General features: G+C 39.8%; 1 protein-coding gene across 1 annotated transcript; it reads right to left on the minus strand.

Annotated features, from left to right (window-relative positions):
* Positions 1-1661: 1661 nt before the first annotated feature.
* Positions 1662-11200, minus strand: LOC139418879 (transmembrane protein 176). The gene is made up of 7 exons (XM_071168645.1): positions 10963-11200; positions 10637-10787; positions 10058-10168; positions 9783-9839; positions 5932-6102; positions 3204-3320; positions 1662-2005 (listed from the first exon to the last, which is right to left on the minus strand). The coding sequence occupies exons 2-7, from the start codon at positions 10760-10762 to the stop codon at positions 1946-1948; spliced, it is 642 nt and encodes a 213-aa protein (XP_071024746.1). The 5' UTR covers positions 10763-10787; positions 10963-11200; the 3' UTR covers positions 1662-1945.
* Positions 11201-17116: the final 5916 nt, after the last annotated feature.

The following is a 17116-nucleotide window of genomic DNA, read 5'->3' on the forward strand; positions in this document are numbered from 1 at the left end:
AGCTAGCTAATTGCAGCACTTAGCTATCTTCTCTCTCCTGCACATTGAAGTGGTGAACTAACTAAAGTAGCTTACTACCTTTCTATAGTATCACGTTACTTTACAAACATTGATCAGTTAGTTCATGTAAGCAAACTAGTTTGCTCATTAAGGTATTAGAGCTTGTCAACAAACCAACACAACCGTTGGAGGGCGCGCGAAATGAATGGCCAGGTTATTTTGTTGCTTTTGTTTTACAACTGGTCATGTCCACTAGGTGGTAGCAAAGCCATATATTGATCTAAATACGAACCTCTTTTGGTGGCGCAAAATGACAAATGTGCATACACTTGTTCTTCGACCAGATACAGTAGATTCAATTCACTATTTGTAAAGATCTTGGGTTGTTTAGGCAAGAAAAGAAAAGTACACCCTGTTGCTGTCAATTGTCAGTGAAAGCAATGGGATATTTGTGGCCGTTGGACAGAAGTCTTCCGTGTACTGAAAATTCCTTGGCAGAAAGAACAGAGATATGTAACTAGGCTACTCAAATTACAAATAAAGACGTCTTCCCTTCTGATACCAGGGAGATGTTCAGAGAGAGGGAAAAATAGGGAGGGAGAGAAAATAATCATGTATATTTATTTATAAAGAGCTTTTAATATTTAATATGTCCCTCGTAAATAAAAAACAAATGTAATAATGCAGTGAATAAGTAAATGTAAAGAGCGAGAAAGAAGGATATAGAAAAAAAGGAGGTGAGGAGGGTGGATGGAAAAAGAGAGGGGTGGATTGTGTGTGGGAGGGAGAGTGTGGGATGGAATGGAAGAGGGGGCCAGAAATAAACAAAACAATGAGTTTTTTGAATAATCTGGAGTCAAGACTCCATCAAAGCAGTGAACGGCTCAGCCACTCCACTACCCTGTAACCCTGCCTCCCTCCCAAATGGCACCCTATACCCTATACAGTGCACTACTTTTGACCAGTAGTGCACTATATAGTGAATAGGGTGCCATTTGGGCCACATTCCATGTCTCTGAAAGGAGAGACTGTGAGGGAACAGAACAGGAAGAGATGAGGGAGGTCAGGAGGTCGGCAGCTGGACGGCCCAGTCACATTGTGTGTGTGTGTGTGTGTGTGTGTGTGTGTGTGTGTGTGTGTGTGTGTGTGTGTGTGTGTGTTTTGAATGGATAGAGACGAGAGTGGAATCTCTCTGGCCTAGTGCCTAGAATGGGAGAAAAGGCTTTGATTCGAACGATACCAGGAAGTGTACTGTACATGGGAGCCAACCAAAATGAAGTCAACTGTTCCAAATGGTTCCATTCAGTTCCATCCATTCACTGGAGGTTTAATCTGGCTCCCAGAGCACATCCATAACCTAGTGACAGAAACACTTCCTGGAGAATCTTAAGAGGACATTTTTGATGACATTGCTGACTAAATCTTCTTCATGTTGTTCTGTCATTCTAGGCATTCTAGCGTCCTGTCCATGAGGTGTACTTGTACATCACGCTGCCTCACGCTGCAGAAACAGGCGATAGGCTCCAGCCCCTATGGGCCGTTCTGGCTCGGACAAGGCTTACTTGTGTTCTAGAGAGAGAGAACACTTTGTCCTGACTATCCGGAGAGAAGATGAGCGGGACTTAATATCAGAACAGATGGAGGTCATTTTTTCAAATGCATTTTGAAGAACAGTATTTTTGATACAAATGATTTTATTTAGGTGATAATATACAAAACAAATGAGGAATTTAGGGAAAATGAAACCATTATTTAACACTGCATGGTAGTAAAACACTGCATACTATGGAATCACACCCAAATCAATTCCACAGCTTCACGTTACACATTCAAAGACATAACATAAAGCCACAATGGTAGAAACTTAAACAAACCATCAGTGGCAGACAAATCATCAGTATCATAACAGGGGAATTGGTGGAAATCTGTCTGGAGATGTGATTGGTCAGTTGAAGTCGGGGGCAGTGACCAGTATGGGAGTCGTGGGAACATCTTGATTGAGAGACTGGAAGAGAGAAAGAAAGAAAAAGGGAGAGTAGAAAAATAGATTAACTAATGTGAAGGAACATTTTACATTGACTTCAGGTGTCCCTGGCGGTAATTTTCACGGCACTACTCTATTGTCACTACTCTATTGTCACTACTCTATTGTCACTACTCTATTGCCACTACTCTATTGCCGCTACTCTATTGCCACTACTCTATTGTCACTACTCTATTGTCACTACTCTATTGCCACTACTCAATTGCCACTACTCTATTGCCACTACTCTATTGCCACTACTCTATTGTCACTACTCTATTGTCACTACTCTATTGCCACTACTCTATTGCCACTACTCTATTGTCACTACTCTATTGCCACTACTCTATTGTCACTACTCTATTGCCCTGTGTATTTACACAATCTTGTAAATATTTTATTTGTACGGTAAAAATCTCTCTGAAAAAATAGGCGTTGTTTTTATCCCCCTTTCATTTTGTTTGGATTCTGTCTTGAAATAGTATTCCTCATTGCCAGCACTCTTGTTTTCAATATGGCAAGCATATGTTGTGATCATAAACAATAGACATATAATAATAACATTTAGACTGAACATACCCGCAAATAAATCCAAGTTAAAAAATGTAAATATCTATTCCCACCACATCCTATCATGAATATGATCATGGTAATTCAGCAATAATACCCCAGATAATAACGAATATTACAGTGATAAACAAAATATTAAAGGGGAAGTATTTTACCATTTTTTAAATTTTATTTTATTCAACCTTTATTTAACTAGGCAAGTCAGTTACTAACAAATTCTTATTTACAATGACGGCCTAGATGGTTCGATGGTTCCTAACCCGGAAAGTAGTCTATGGGCCAGGAGACACTGTAATCTGTAATCTGCATGTACTCTACACACACACATACACATTGTAATGTTGTGGTAGTGTGGACTTTATATTGTACATTTGCAATAATAGAGTAATAATGTATTTTATGATGTATTGTTTTATTTATGATGTAGGCTGTTGTGTTTTACTGTGATGTAATTGTTTAAACCCTGTTTGGACCCCAGGAAGAGTAGCTGCAGAATGGGGATCCTAATAAATACTAAATATATAATGTTCATGGTAATCTTGTAATATACAACTGTTAATTGAATCAAATACTAAAGTTCCCCTTTAATGTATTTTCCTGTCTGTCTTACTGAGTATGGTCCAAAACTCCTCCTCTTTTTGTACATGATGTAAGAGAGCGTTGAGGAGATGGTGATCTGGATGATGGTGAAGAGAAGGAGGGACGACTTTACTCCATAACTGAACACCTGAGGTAAAGAGAGAGAGAGAGAGCTAAAGTTAAACTGAGAGCAAGTCATTTGTAAGAACATTTGTCACACATCGTTTGTGATATTGCATTGTGACGAAACAGATCATTTGAATATGAGAGATTTATCATTTCAGATTAAATATAATTTCTCAATGAGTCTTAGACATGATGCATTACAAACACGTTGGGGTAACAACGTACAGTACCAGTTAAAAGTTTGGACACGCCTACTCATTCAAGGGTTTTTCTTAATTTTTTACTATTTTCTACATTGTAGAATAATAGTGAAGACATCAAAACTATGCACTAACACATATGGAATCATCTAGTAACCAAAAAAGGGTTAAACAAATCGAAATATATTTTATATTCTAGATTCTTCAAAGTAGCCACCCTTTGCCTTGATAACAGCTTTGCACACTGTTGGCATTCTCTCAACCAGCTTCATGAGGAATGCTTTTCCAACAGTCTTGAAGGAGTTCCCACATATGCTGAGCACTTGTTGGCTGCTTTTCCTTCACTCTGCAGTCCAACTCATCCCAAACCATCTCAATTGGGTTGAGGTCAGGTGATTGTGGAGGTCAGGTCATCTGATGCAGCATTCCATCACTCTCCTTCTTGGTCAAATAGCCGTTACATAGCCTGGAGGTGTGTTGGGTCATTGTCCTGTTGAAAAACAAATGATAGTCCCACTAAGCGCAAACCATATGAGATGGCATATTGCTGCAGAATGCTGTGGTAGCCATGCTGGGTAAGTGTGCCTTGAATTCTAAATAAATCACAGACAGTGTCACCCGCAAATCACCATCACACCTCCTCCTCCATGCTTCACTGTGGGAACCACACATGTGGAGATCATTTGTTCACCTACTCTGCGTCTCACAAAGACAAGGCGATTGGAACCAAAAATCTCAAATTTGGACTCATCAGACCAAAGGACAGATTTCAACCGGTATAATGTCCATTGCTCGTGTTTCTTGGCCCAAGCAAGTCTCTTCTTATTATTATTATTCTGACTATTAATGTTTTCTTTGCAGAAATTCGACCATCACATCAAATTTTATTGGTCACATACATGTGTTTAGCAGATGTTATTGCGGGTGTAGCGAAATGCTTGTGTTTCTACTACAACAGTGCAGTAATATCTAACAAGTAATATCTAAAAATGTCACAACTTATATCCGATACACACAAATCTAAGTAAAGGAATGTAATTAAGAATATATATAAATATATGGATGAGCAATGTCAGAGCGGCATAGACTAAGATACAGTAGAATAGAATAGAATACAGTATATACAGTTGAAGTCGGAAGTTTACATACACCTTAGACAAATACATTTAAATTCAGTTTTTCACAATTCCTGACATTTAATACTAGTAAAAATTCCCTGTCTTAGGTCAGTTAGGATCACCACTTTATTTTAAGAATGTGAAATGTCAGAATAATATTAGAGAGAATGATTTATTTCAGCTTTTATTTATTTAATCACATTCACGGTGGGTCAGAAGTTTACATACACTCAATTAGTATTTGGTAGCTATCATTGCCTTTAAATTGTTTAACTTGGGTCAAACGTTTCGGGTAGCCTTCCACAACCTTCCCACAATACGTTTGGGTGGATTTTAGCCCATTCTTCCTCACAGAGCTGGTGTAACTGAGTCAGGTTTGTAGGCCTCCTTGCTCGCACACACTTATTCAGTTCTGCCCACAAATGTTCCATAGGATTGAGGTCAGGGCTTTGTGATGGCCACTCCAATACCTTGACTTTGTTGTCCAGAAGCCATTTTGCCACAACTTTGGAAGTATGCTTGGGGTCACTTTCCATTTGCAAGACCCATTTGCGACCAAGCTTTAAGCTTTGACTGAAACAAGTCTCTTCTTTTTATTACCTCTGCAGCAGAGGTAACTCTGAGTCTTCCTTTCCTGTGGCGGTCCTCATGAGAGCCAATTTCTTCATAGCGCTTGATGGTTTTTGCGACTGAACTTGAATAAATGTTCTGTATTGACTGACCTTCATGTCTTAAAGTAATGATGGAATGTTATTTCTCTTTGCTTATTTGAGCTGTTCTTGCCATAATATGGAATTGGTATTTTACCAAATAGGGTTATCTTTTGTATACCAATCCTACCTTATCACAACACAACTGATTGGCTCAAACACATTAAGAAGGAAAGAAATTCTGCAAATTAACTTTTAACAAGGCTCGCCTGTTAATTTAAAAGCATTCCAGGTGACTACCTCATGAAGTTGGTTGAGAGAATGCCAAGAGTGTGCAAAGCTGTCAACAAGGAAAAGGGTGGCTACTTTGAAGAATCTCAAATATATTTTGATTTGTTTAACACTTTTTTGGTTACTACATGAATCCATATGTGTGATTTCATAGTTTTGATGTCTTCACTATTATTCTACAATGTAGAAAATAGTAAAAATAAAGAAAAACCCTTGAACGAGTAGGTGTGTCCAAACTTTTGACTGATACTGGATACTGGCGACACACGCACGCACGCACGCACGCACACACACACACACACACACACACACACACACACACACACACACACACACACACACACAAACAGACCAATGATGAAAGAGGTACTAACAGTGGCATAGTGCTGGTGGTTACATTCATACTCCTGCCTGTCCTGTGTTGTGGGGGCCAGGGGGTGGTTACACGGTGCCTCTGGGTTGTTGTGGAGATCAATGAAGTAGATGATGAGGGCCAGGAGAGAAACCAAAATGGCCACCAGTGTCACCACCATACACACACTCAGCTAGAGGGACAGAGGAAGAGAGAAAGAGAGAGAGAGAGAGAGGGAGGAAGAGATTTGTACATCGTTACAACACTGTATATATACGTAATATGACATTTGTAATGTCTTTATTGTTTTGAAACTTCTGTATGTGTCATGTTTGCTGTTCATTTTTGTTTATTTCACTTCTGTATATTATCTACCTCAAATGCTTTGGCAATGTTAACACATGTTTCCCATGCCAATAAATCCCCTTGAATTGAATTGATAGGGGTGGGAGTCAGGGGCCAGACCTCATTGATTATAGTGTACATTTTTATAATGTAGGGTGTGTGTGTGTGTGTGTGTGTGTGTGTGTGTGTGTGTGTGTGTGTGTGTGTGTGTGTGTGTGTGTGTGTGTGTGTGTGTGTGTGTGTGTGTGTGTATATCTGTGATAAAGTGAAAATCTGAGGCTCGCACCCGACCTACAAATAAATAAATAAATGCGCTGTAGGCTAGAGTCAGAGATGGCAGAATTTCTTTTGACAGGGGGTGCTGGATTTTTTGTGTGTGTCTATTTTAGATATGTTTCTGCTTATAATTTTGCTAGGCTATTTGTGAGTCAACTTGTCTATTATTGGATACATGCAGCTTCTCTTCTGTCATTATATGTTTCCTAGAAAACGAAATAAACCCTTGCTCACCAGAATCTGTTTGACCAGTTGTAAGGAAATTGAAAGCTGTGAAAATGACCCAACATGTTTCTGATAAGATTTGAGTTTGGCTTGGATGCGTATTTATGCGGTTGAAATACTATCAGCTTTTATGACGCTGATAGATCGCAGCTCTACAGCCGGTCCCTAACTGTGCATTCACATTCTCTCAAGATTCTGAAATAAATAATATTTCTCTACTCCTGTTCCCGAGTCAAAATGTACATTTGGTGTATAATTTTACCCTAGAAATGCTTAATTCTGCAGGAGTTCATATTAAGGCTATGTGAGAGGTTAGTGTCCAGATTTCAGTTTCAATTAAACCCACCTGAACAGTAGGCTACAGTTCCCTTGACGTGTCACAGGCCTATTTGAAGTCCCCATCTTGTGACTGTCGTATAGCTTATTCGTAATCTTCACACATAATATATGCACTGTTATCATCCTCTTTTACCACTTCACCAAATCTTTCCCAACATTACTTTTATGGCCCTCCCGTCTCTGTATTTTCAACTCTCTATTTCGCAGCTTTTTCTTATTGAATTAAACTCCGGTATTGTCCTTTTTGCCTCAGTGGTTCGATGTGTGTTTCCCAAAAGCGTTTGGTGTTGGCGCGCGTAAAGTTAGGCCCCAAAGTTTAGGCTTTCGCACTAATGCAAAAAACATTAAAGAAAACCCTAAATGTAGTCTATAGGCCTAGATATAAATTGCACAACAATGATACATGTATAGATTTTTGTATGTATTATTTTCTCTTTATTCAACCCAACTGCCACCTACCCGCCCTTCATTTGCATAATATTTCATAATCCTAAACCAATGATGTATATATAAACACTAGATGATAGGGGGCACTGTTTTGAACCCACCGTGCCTCCATCTTGGCACCGCAACACCATTGTAAAAAAATATATATTTTGGAAGCTATTGCCATGTTTATTCTATTACAGACACCTTAATGCATACTTTTAAATGATACGATATGAGCTAAACATACAAATAAAGCAATACCTAAAAACATTTTCCTTAAAGTATAATTTTTTGAAAGTATTAATGTTACTGTCCCCACTAAAACAACAAAAATACTTAAATACATCCAATTTTGTCCTTGAAACATTTAAATGAAATAATGTCGAATTCCATTCAATCCTATAGAACTTGCCAGCTTGTAGCCCTAAAACCCGGAAATCAGTTACCGCTGGTTCATTCAGCCATCCCTATGCGAAAAATGAACACCCACAATAAGGTCAGAGGTTAACACAGGTTTAGGAGATCTTATAAGTTTTGTTCTATGAGATGATAGGAGTCAGTTAACATGACCTTTATGAATTATGAAGCCTTTATTATGAAGTGCTTAATGTGCTTTTTTTAATTACATAAATTCTTCAAAATTCACAAAAGGTGATGTTAGCTGATGAAGATTATCTCATAGAACTAAACGTATAAGATCTCCTAAGCCTGTGTTTACTACAAACCTTATTTTGGGCGTTTAATAACCTCTATGGGATCGGTGTCCCTAAATCGGGACAATTGTTGCTCAATATGCGATAATGTGACTAAAATGACGTTGTAAACAACAGCCAACTTTCTAGGACATAGACATGTCTTATTGTTAATCTAACCACAGTGTCCAATTTACAGTAGTTATTACAGTGAAAAAATACCATGCTATTGTTTGAGGATAGTGCACAACAACAAAACACTTCTATCACAGAACATGGTTTGATACATTCACCTCTGAAGGTAAATAATGTACTTACACTCAGTAATCTTTATCTGATTTGTCATCCTAAGGGTCCCATAAAATGCTGCGTAGTTTTGTTTGATAAAATCCATTTTTATATTCAAATGTAGGAACTGGGTTCTACAGTTTGACACACCCCACACCTGCTGTCTTTTCTGTGGGGAAGCTAATGATCCATCATATATGACATTTCTGGCAGTGTGTAAACTTAAATGTTTTATTGCCATAGGATTTTTGTATGTTCTCTATAGTTATGTAAGGTAATGTTAGGCTCCTGAGTTGTGCAGCGGTCTAAGGCACTGCATCTCAGTGCTAGAGGTGTCATTACAGACCCTGGTTCGATCCCGGGCTGTATCACACCCGGCTGTGATCGGGAGTCCCATAGGGCGGCGCACAATTGGCCCAGCGTCATCCGGGTTAGGGGAGGGTTTGGCCGTGGTACTCTTTCATTGTAAAATAAGAATTTGTTCTTAACTGACTTGCTTAGTTAAATAAAGGTTGAATGTACTTGAACATCCTTAAATTGACCAATTCGGCACATTTGGGCAAACTCCTGACAGAATTAATACAAAATATTGTGTAGTGATGTAATTGTTCACTGGATCAGTCTGAAACGTTGCACACAAACTGCTGCCATCTTGTGGACAACGTCTAAATGACACCTAGAATCCTACTTCACTGTCTTGGCCTTCTCTTGCATTTCAAAGATGATGCAACAATTATTTTTGAGAAACCTCTTGTTTTTTATTTCTGTTATCTTTTACCAGATCTAATGTGTTATATTCTCCTACATTCATTTCATATTTCCACAAACTTCAAAGTGTTTCCATTCAAAAACTATCAAGAATATACATATCCTTGCTTCAGGTCTTGAGCTACAGGCAATTAGATTTCATTTTAGGTGGAAATTGGAAAAAAAAGGCTGCAACCCTTAAGAGGTTTTAAACAAAAAAAACTACAAAAACGCCATTCATTTTCCCAATAGGCTTTGTCCAATGAACCATGGCGGAGTTAGTGCCTACAAAAAGACGCCATTACTATTTCTCTCTATGGAGGACTGATTTTCTGGGGAGTGCTAATATTGCCGACCAGTGGCTTCAAAGCCTCTCATTGGCCAATACATAGAATTAGCAATCCAGAGTTTATATACATCATTGCCCTAAACCTGGACGGCCCGCGGATATAACCATGGGGATTGCGGGTTATGAGATCACTAGTGTGAGTGTGTGTACGCAAGCATACCGTGTGATGGTATTCATACTCACCGATTTCATACTGCTGTGTTTCTCCATCACTATGGCAACGACTCCTGCTGCTATGAACTAGACACAGCAGATTTAAACAACTCCCAATTGTCAATCAAATATCATAAACAATGATTAAAAGAATGAGTGCATTAGCTGATAAAACAATAATGAAATTGAATGGCAACACTTAAAAAAAAACAACTGGTAATCACAATAACAAATTTGATAGAATAACTTATGTAACCATTCAGTACAGAGAGTGAGTATGAGTGAAGGTTAGGTTACTAGGTTACCGATAGGCCACTCCACCAGGGCACCCCAAAGGTCACGACCTCTGTGAACTCAGTGGAGAGGAGGGGGATGGAGTAGGACATCACCATCAACCCAATCATTATCTGGGACACCTGACAGATAGATAGATAGATAGATAGATAGATAGATAGATAGATAGATAGATAGATAGATAGATAGATAGATAGATAGATAGATAGAACACACAATCACACACACAGACAGATGCAAGCACACACATACAGGCCGGTTTACTGTAAATGCACTTGGTGGGAACTGCTGATGTAAAAAGGGTTTTATAATATGATTGTCTTATTGACACAAACACATTAGGTTCCAGGCGTTCACCACAAATCAATGTCTGACATCTTTATAGAGACAGTAAATATAATGAGTCATGTACAAATACATACTGTATTTCATTCTTAAATGCATCAGTCAAACATAATGAGAAAAAAAATAAAAACAGGACATTAAATGCACAGGGCTGAACACAACATGCAATAATAACCACCCCTATTGTAGCATCTCCATCTATAAAAAAAAATAAGTAAAAATAGTCTTTGACATCTGACGCTCACCCCCAAAGCCTTCGGCTCGCCTTTCTGGATGCTCTCGCGCAGAGCCTGCTGTTTGTCGGTCAGTTTATCCGAGTTGATGTCCGTGGTCACGCTCACTGACAGGTCCCTTGAGACCGACACAGCCATCCTTGCGCTCTGGAGTCCTTTGGCACTGGGGGTCCAGGAAAAGGACACACGCAATGTGTGTTCAATTGTTATGCTATTAAAGAGATTCACTTTACCAACACTTTTATTTAAATTATGATTAATTATACAACAATAGTGAAACCTCCAGGGTGTACCGTTAAACAATCAAAATACCTATTAGGACAATCGACGCATCTTACCTTTTCCTTTCAGATACAAAATCACTAGTATGCCTAATTCCACAAACTCAACTTCTTGTTGCCGAATCCACGAATTAGAAAAATTGATTTCGCAACATAGCCAGTCCGAGTCCGTTCCCTTAACTTTTTGTGTCTCCGCCCGTTCTTGGCACGAACGAAACATGAGTAGGATTAGCTTACTTTCACTGGTGCGAAGCCTCCACCCATAGCCCACTGTCACCCCCTCGTCTTGGTAGACAGTGATACAATAGTCAATATAAACATTCGTAGCAACCGTTTTTGTGACAGCCTGGACCTACACGGTCATTTTGCAACAAAATAAAGGACCGTGTGCATACAACAGGGGCGGTTTTCCTCAAGGTAAGTCCGTTTTTAAAAAAAAAGTCCGTTTAATTTTTATTTATTTACATAAATGGTGGATGAAGTTGCGCTGATCTTCAGGGGGAATCGAGAGAACATGGCAGTTTAGTCCTGATGTGTAGGCAACAGAACAAGATGATTGAGAAATAAGAATGGTAAATAGGCGTTCTAGATTTGTTTTTAACTGACCTGTATCTTTAAATAAAGGTTTAATAAAATGTAGGCTAATTAAATAAATAAAAGAAGACTATCTTTCTATTATGGCGGATATGTGTGCATGGTGCTCTGCCCAAGCCCCCCTCACATTCACTTGTCCTTGAACTTCATGTTGCGTCAATACAGTTCAGACCAGTCGGCTGGACCGTGGTAATGTACCGTAGTTCATTGCTCTTTCCCCTGTTTTGTTTTCTTCCCTCTCTCCCCTCCTCTTATTTCGTTTGCTGGCCTAAACAAGCAAACCCTTCCCCACTTCGAATACAGTAGAGTGCATAGTGCATGCAGTGAGGTCTGTGTTTGAACAGCGTTCTACGCTCTAGAATAATGTTTGGTGAAGCTGGTCTGGAAATGAAATGTTCCCATGCCCCATATCTTGATTTCATTGTAATACATCTCCCCCCGCCCCCGTCTCTCCCTAAGCCCACTGTGCACATCTGTTTTTCATCGAGCAGCAACATTCCACTATATCCAATAGGGACTAGGCCAACTCAGACATGTGGTTTTCATTCTCTCTGTCAGACCCCCCCCTGCCTCTCTCCCCTCTCCTTTTTTATCTTATTCTCTCTCGGACTCTCTCTCCCCCTCCCTCCGTGCTTCTTTCCCTCTCCACCTTCCCTCCCTCCCTCCCTCTTATTTTTTTTTCTCTCTCTCTCTCTCTCGCTCTCTCTCATCCAGTCATTCACACAACTCATCACCACAATCCAAGTCCTTGCTAGGTCAAATGAACCTCGCCCCTCTTGCAGTTACAGCTCAACATAAACATGCACATGCTTAAAGGGATACTTCGGGATTTTGGCAATGACTCCGGTGAAGTAGATCCTCTTAGCTTGGACATTCGAGGAAGGTTGCTATGGGGAGAGTCAGGTCCAGATGTTTTACTCACAGCAGGGGATTCATGAAGATGATTTTTCATTTGAAAAGGTGTCTGAGTCAACTGTGCTATATCCTATATTTCTATAGGATGCTGCGGTAATTATCACCCCCTGTGTAACTCACATTGTGAATCTGTTTATTGAACTAGGCTGTTTTCCCAGTGGACTAAAATTTGCAAGGGTCATTCCTGTATATAAAAAAAGGGAATAAGTTAGATCATGGAAACTATCGGCCTCTCTCAATCCTGTGGGCTTTATTCGGAGGTCATGGAAAAGATTATGTTCAAGCAGATTGACAGTTATATTTCTTTACATAACCTATTCTATGAGCTCCAATCTGGCTTTATGAAATCCCATTCCACTGACCACCTGCCTACTATATCTGACTCACAGCATAAGGAAGGAAGTAGACGGAGGGACATTTTGTGTTATGGTCATGTTAGATCTACAAAAGGCGTTCGATACAGTGAATCATGAGATTCTGTTAATCAAACTAAGAGCCATGGGCTTTAACAACTTAGCAGTAAAATGGGTCAGCTCTTACCTGCAAGAAAGAAAACAGATGGTGGATGTGGATGAGACCCTGTCTAAACCCAAAATGTTGAACTGCAGAGTACCCCAAGGGAGTGTGCAGGGTCCACTTTTATTTTTATTGCATATAAATGATCTGAAATCTACCCATACCTGTGACCTTTTCCTATACAGTGGGGCAAAAAAGTATTTAGTCAGCCACCAATTGTGCAAGTTCTCCCACTTAAAAAGATGAGAGAGGCCTGTAATTTTCATCATAGGTACACTTCAACTATGACAGACGAAATGAGGGAAATAATCCAGAAAATCACATTGTAGGATTTTTAATGAATTTATTTGCAAATTATGGTGGAAAATAAGTATTTGGTCAATAACAAAAGTTTATCTCAATACTTGACAGAGGTCAAACGTTTTCTGTAAGTCTTCACAAGGTTTTCACACACTGTTGCTGGTATTTTGGCCCATTCCTCCATGCAGATCTCCTCTAGAGCAGTGATGTTTTGGGGCTGTTGCTGGGCAACATGGACTTTCAACTCCCTCCAAAGATTTTCTATGGGGTTGAGATCTGGAGACTGGCTAGGCCACTCCAGGACCTTGAAATGCTTCTTACGAAGCCACTCCTTCGTTGCCCGGGCGGTGTGTTTGGGATCATTGTCATGCTGAAAGACCCAGCCACGTTTCATCTTCAATGCCCTTGCTGATGGTAGGCTTTGTTACTTTGGTTCCAGCTCTCTGCAGGTCATTCACTAGGTCCCCCCGTGTGGTTTTGGGATTTTTGCTCACCGTTCTTGTGATCATTTTGACCACACGGGGTGAGATCTTGCGTGGAGCCCCAGATCGAGGGAGATTATCAGTGGTCTTGTATGTCTTCCATTTCCTAATAATTGCTCCCACAGTTGATTTCTTCAAACCAAGCTGCTTACCTATTGCAGATTCAGTCTTCCCAGCCTGGTGCATGTTTACAATTTTGTTTCTGGTGTCCTTTGACAGCTCTTTGGTCTTGGCCATAGTGGAGTTTGGAGTGTGACTGTTGGAGGTTGTGGACAGGTGTCTTTTATACTTATACTGACTAAATACTTTTTTGCCCCACTGTATGCAGATGATTCTGCACTGTTGTTTTCCCACAAAGACAAAAAATGTGGTTGAGAAAGCCCTCGGTAAATGGCTATGTGACAATAAGCTGTCACTTCACCTTGGAAAAACAGAGTCCATGTTGTTCGGGTACAAAGTGAAACTGAGGAAATCCCCAGATTTGAAGGTGGAAGTAAGTGACATGTAGTCGCAGCAAAATCCTCTGTTAAGTATCTTGGATGTGTGCTAGATCTAAAAGGGAGCATGGCACGAAATGTTATCGCCGAAGTGAACCATCAAATTAGATTCCTGGCTAGAACCTCCAAATATCTGGATAAGAATGCAATGGGGACATTGGCAGGGGCTCTTGTTCAGTGACACTTCGACTATGCATGCTCTTCCTGTTACAGTAGTGCCCCCAGGATATTGCAAAATACATTGCAGACATCTCAGAACAAAATGAATCAGGATGATTCTTAAACTTTCCAGCATCTCGACTCTTCCCACTTTGAAAGCCTTCGATGGCTTAAAGTGGAGGAGAGATAAAATTGTGTCTTGTACATCCGATTGTCCACAGTCTGGTCCCCAGATACTTATGCAACTACTTTAACTTAGTAAGGGATAACCATAACTATTCAACGAGAAGGAGTGAAACTGACACTGTTCCTTTTAGATGTAATAGTGGTATGGGGAAAGAAAACATTTGTATACTCGGCTGCCATTATTTGGAATAATCTTCCAAAGAATTGGAAACGTACAACCTCCATAGGTAGTTTCAAGTTCTCACTGAAAAAAATGGCTAAATAGTAGCATGTCTCAAAAGTGTTGTTAATTATGTTGTGATTGTCTTGTGTCTTGTGTGTGTGTGTGTGTGTGTGTGTGTGTGTGTGTGTGTGTGTGTGTGTGTGTGTGTGTGTGTGTATGTATATATATATATTTGGGATTGATTGATTATACAGTGCCTTGCGAAAGTATTCGGCCCCCTTGAACTTTGCGACCTTTTGCCACATTTCAGGCTTCAAACATAAAGATATAAAACTGTATTTTTTTGTGAAGAATCAACAACAAGTGGGACACAATCATGAAGTGGAACGACATTTATTGGATATTTCAAACTTTTTTAACAAATCAAAAGCTGAAAAATTGGGCGTGCAAAATTATTCAGCCCCTTTACTTTCAGTGCAGCAAACTCTCTCCAGAAGTTCAGTGAGGATCTCTGAATGATCCAATGTTGACCTAAATGACTAATGATGATAAATACAATCCACCTGTGTGTAATCAAGTCTCCGTATAAATGCACCTGCACTGTGATAGTCTCAGAGGTCCGTTAAAAGCGCAGAGAGCATCATGAAGAACAAGGAACACACCAGGCTGGGCCGAGATACTGTTGTGAAGAAGTTTAAAGCCGGATTTGGAAACAAAAAGATTTCCCAAGCTTTAAACGTCCCAAGGAGCACTGTGCAAGCGATAATATTGAAATGGAAGGAGTATCAGACCACTGCAAATCTACCAAGACCTGGCCGTCCCTCTAAACTTTCAGCTCATACAAGGAGAAGACTGATCAGAGATGCAGCCAAGAGGCCCATGATCACTCTGGATGAACTGCAGAGATCTACAGATGAGGTGGGAGACTCTGTCCATAGGACAACAATCAGTCGTATATTGCACAAATCTGGCCTTTATGGAAGAGTGGCAAGAAGAAAGCCATTTCTTAAAGATATCCATAAAAAGTGTTGTTTAAAGTTTGCCACAAGCCACCTGGGAGACACACCAAACATGTGGAAGAAGGTGCTCTGGTCAGATGAAACCAAAATTGAACTTTTTGGCAACAATGCAAAACGTTATGTTTGGCGTAAAAGCAACACAGCTGAACACACCATCCCCACTGTCAAACATGGTGGTGGCAGCATCATGGTTTGGGCCTGATTTTCTTCAGCAGGGACAGGGAAGATGGTTAAAATTGATGGGAAGATGGATGGAGCCAAATACAGGACCATTCTGGAAGAAAACATGGAGTCTGCAAAAGACCTGAGACTGGGACAGAGATTTGTCTTCCAACAAGACAATGATCCAAAACATAAAGCAAAATCTACAATGGAATGGTTCAAAAATAAACATATCCAGGTGTTAGAATGGCCAAGTCAAAGTCCAGACCTGAATCCAATCGAGAATATGTGGAAAGAACTGAAAACTGCTGTTCACAAATGCTCTCCATCCAACCTCACTGAGCTCGAGCTGTTTTGCAAGGAGGAATGGGAAAAAATTTCAGTCTCTCGATGTGCAAAACTGATAGAGACATACCCCAAGCGACTTACAGCTGTAATCGCAGCAAAAGGTGGCGCTACAAAGTATTAACTTAAGGGGGCTGAATAATTTTGCACGCCCAATTTTTCAGTTTTTGATTTGTTAAAAAAGTTTGAAATATCCAATAAATGTCGTTCCACTTCATGATTGTGTCCCGCTTGTTGTTGATTCTTCACAAAAAAATACAGTTTTATATCTTTATGTTTGAAGCCTGAAATGTGGCAAAAGGTCGCAAAGTTCAAGGGGGCCGAATACTTTCGCAAGGCACTGTATATTAAGGGTATGTGAGACAAGGAAGATGTACCTGTCCATAGTTGTTTATTTGGAACGGAAATGTCATTAATTATCGGATGTTGTGAAACAAACAACAATTGTGTCTGTCATTGTCTGTTGTCATTACAATCGCTGCCTAACCTAGTGGTATTCCCACTTCCCCTTTACCTCTTCAAAAGGACCACACTGGAAATAGGCTGTTAAGCTTTATTGTGTCATCCTTGATGATTTTCTTAAATTGTATGTGGAGGCGTCACCAGCTATGTATTGATTTAACAAATTGCCAAATAAATTAAATCAATCAAAAGAGGTACTCGTTGCCAAAATCCCGAAGTATCCCTTTATTTAAGCAGAGTTCAAATATCATGCTGGAAGCATAGAACTCTGTGTGAATCACCAATCAAACCTTTGAGAACCCAAAATTGCAAACATGCATTCTACCGTTTATCTGCGTTCCAGTGCCTGTGATTACATTTTGTGTTTGTCAAATCAAATCAAATGTTATTAGTCACATGCGCCAAATACAA

The sequence above is a fragment of the Oncorhynchus clarkii genome, chromosome 10, assembly GCF_045791955.1.
Source record: "Oncorhynchus clarkii lewisi isolate Uvic-CL-2024 chromosome 10, UVic_Ocla_1.0, whole genome shotgun sequence".
In the NCBI taxonomy this organism is placed as follows: domain Eukaryota; kingdom Metazoa; phylum Chordata; class Actinopteri; order Salmoniformes; family Salmonidae; genus Oncorhynchus; species Oncorhynchus clarkii.

What these genes read in the sequence shown, in the direction of transcription:
- LOC139418879 (XM_071168645.1), bottom strand. Translation starts at nt 10,762, where the DNA reads ATGGCTGTGTCGGTCTCAAGGGACCTGTCAGTGAGCGTGACCACGGAC. An exon ending in GCGAGCCGAAGGCTTTGGGG is followed by an intron (nt 10,169 to 10,636) that starts GTGAGCGTCAGA and finishes TCTATCTGTCAG; the next exon opens with GTGTCCCAGATAATGATTGG. An exon ending in AACACAGCAGTATGAAATCG is followed by an intron (nt 6,103 to 9,782) that starts GTGAGTATGAAT and finishes CTGTCCCTCTAG; the next exon opens with CTGAGTGTGTGTATGGTGGT.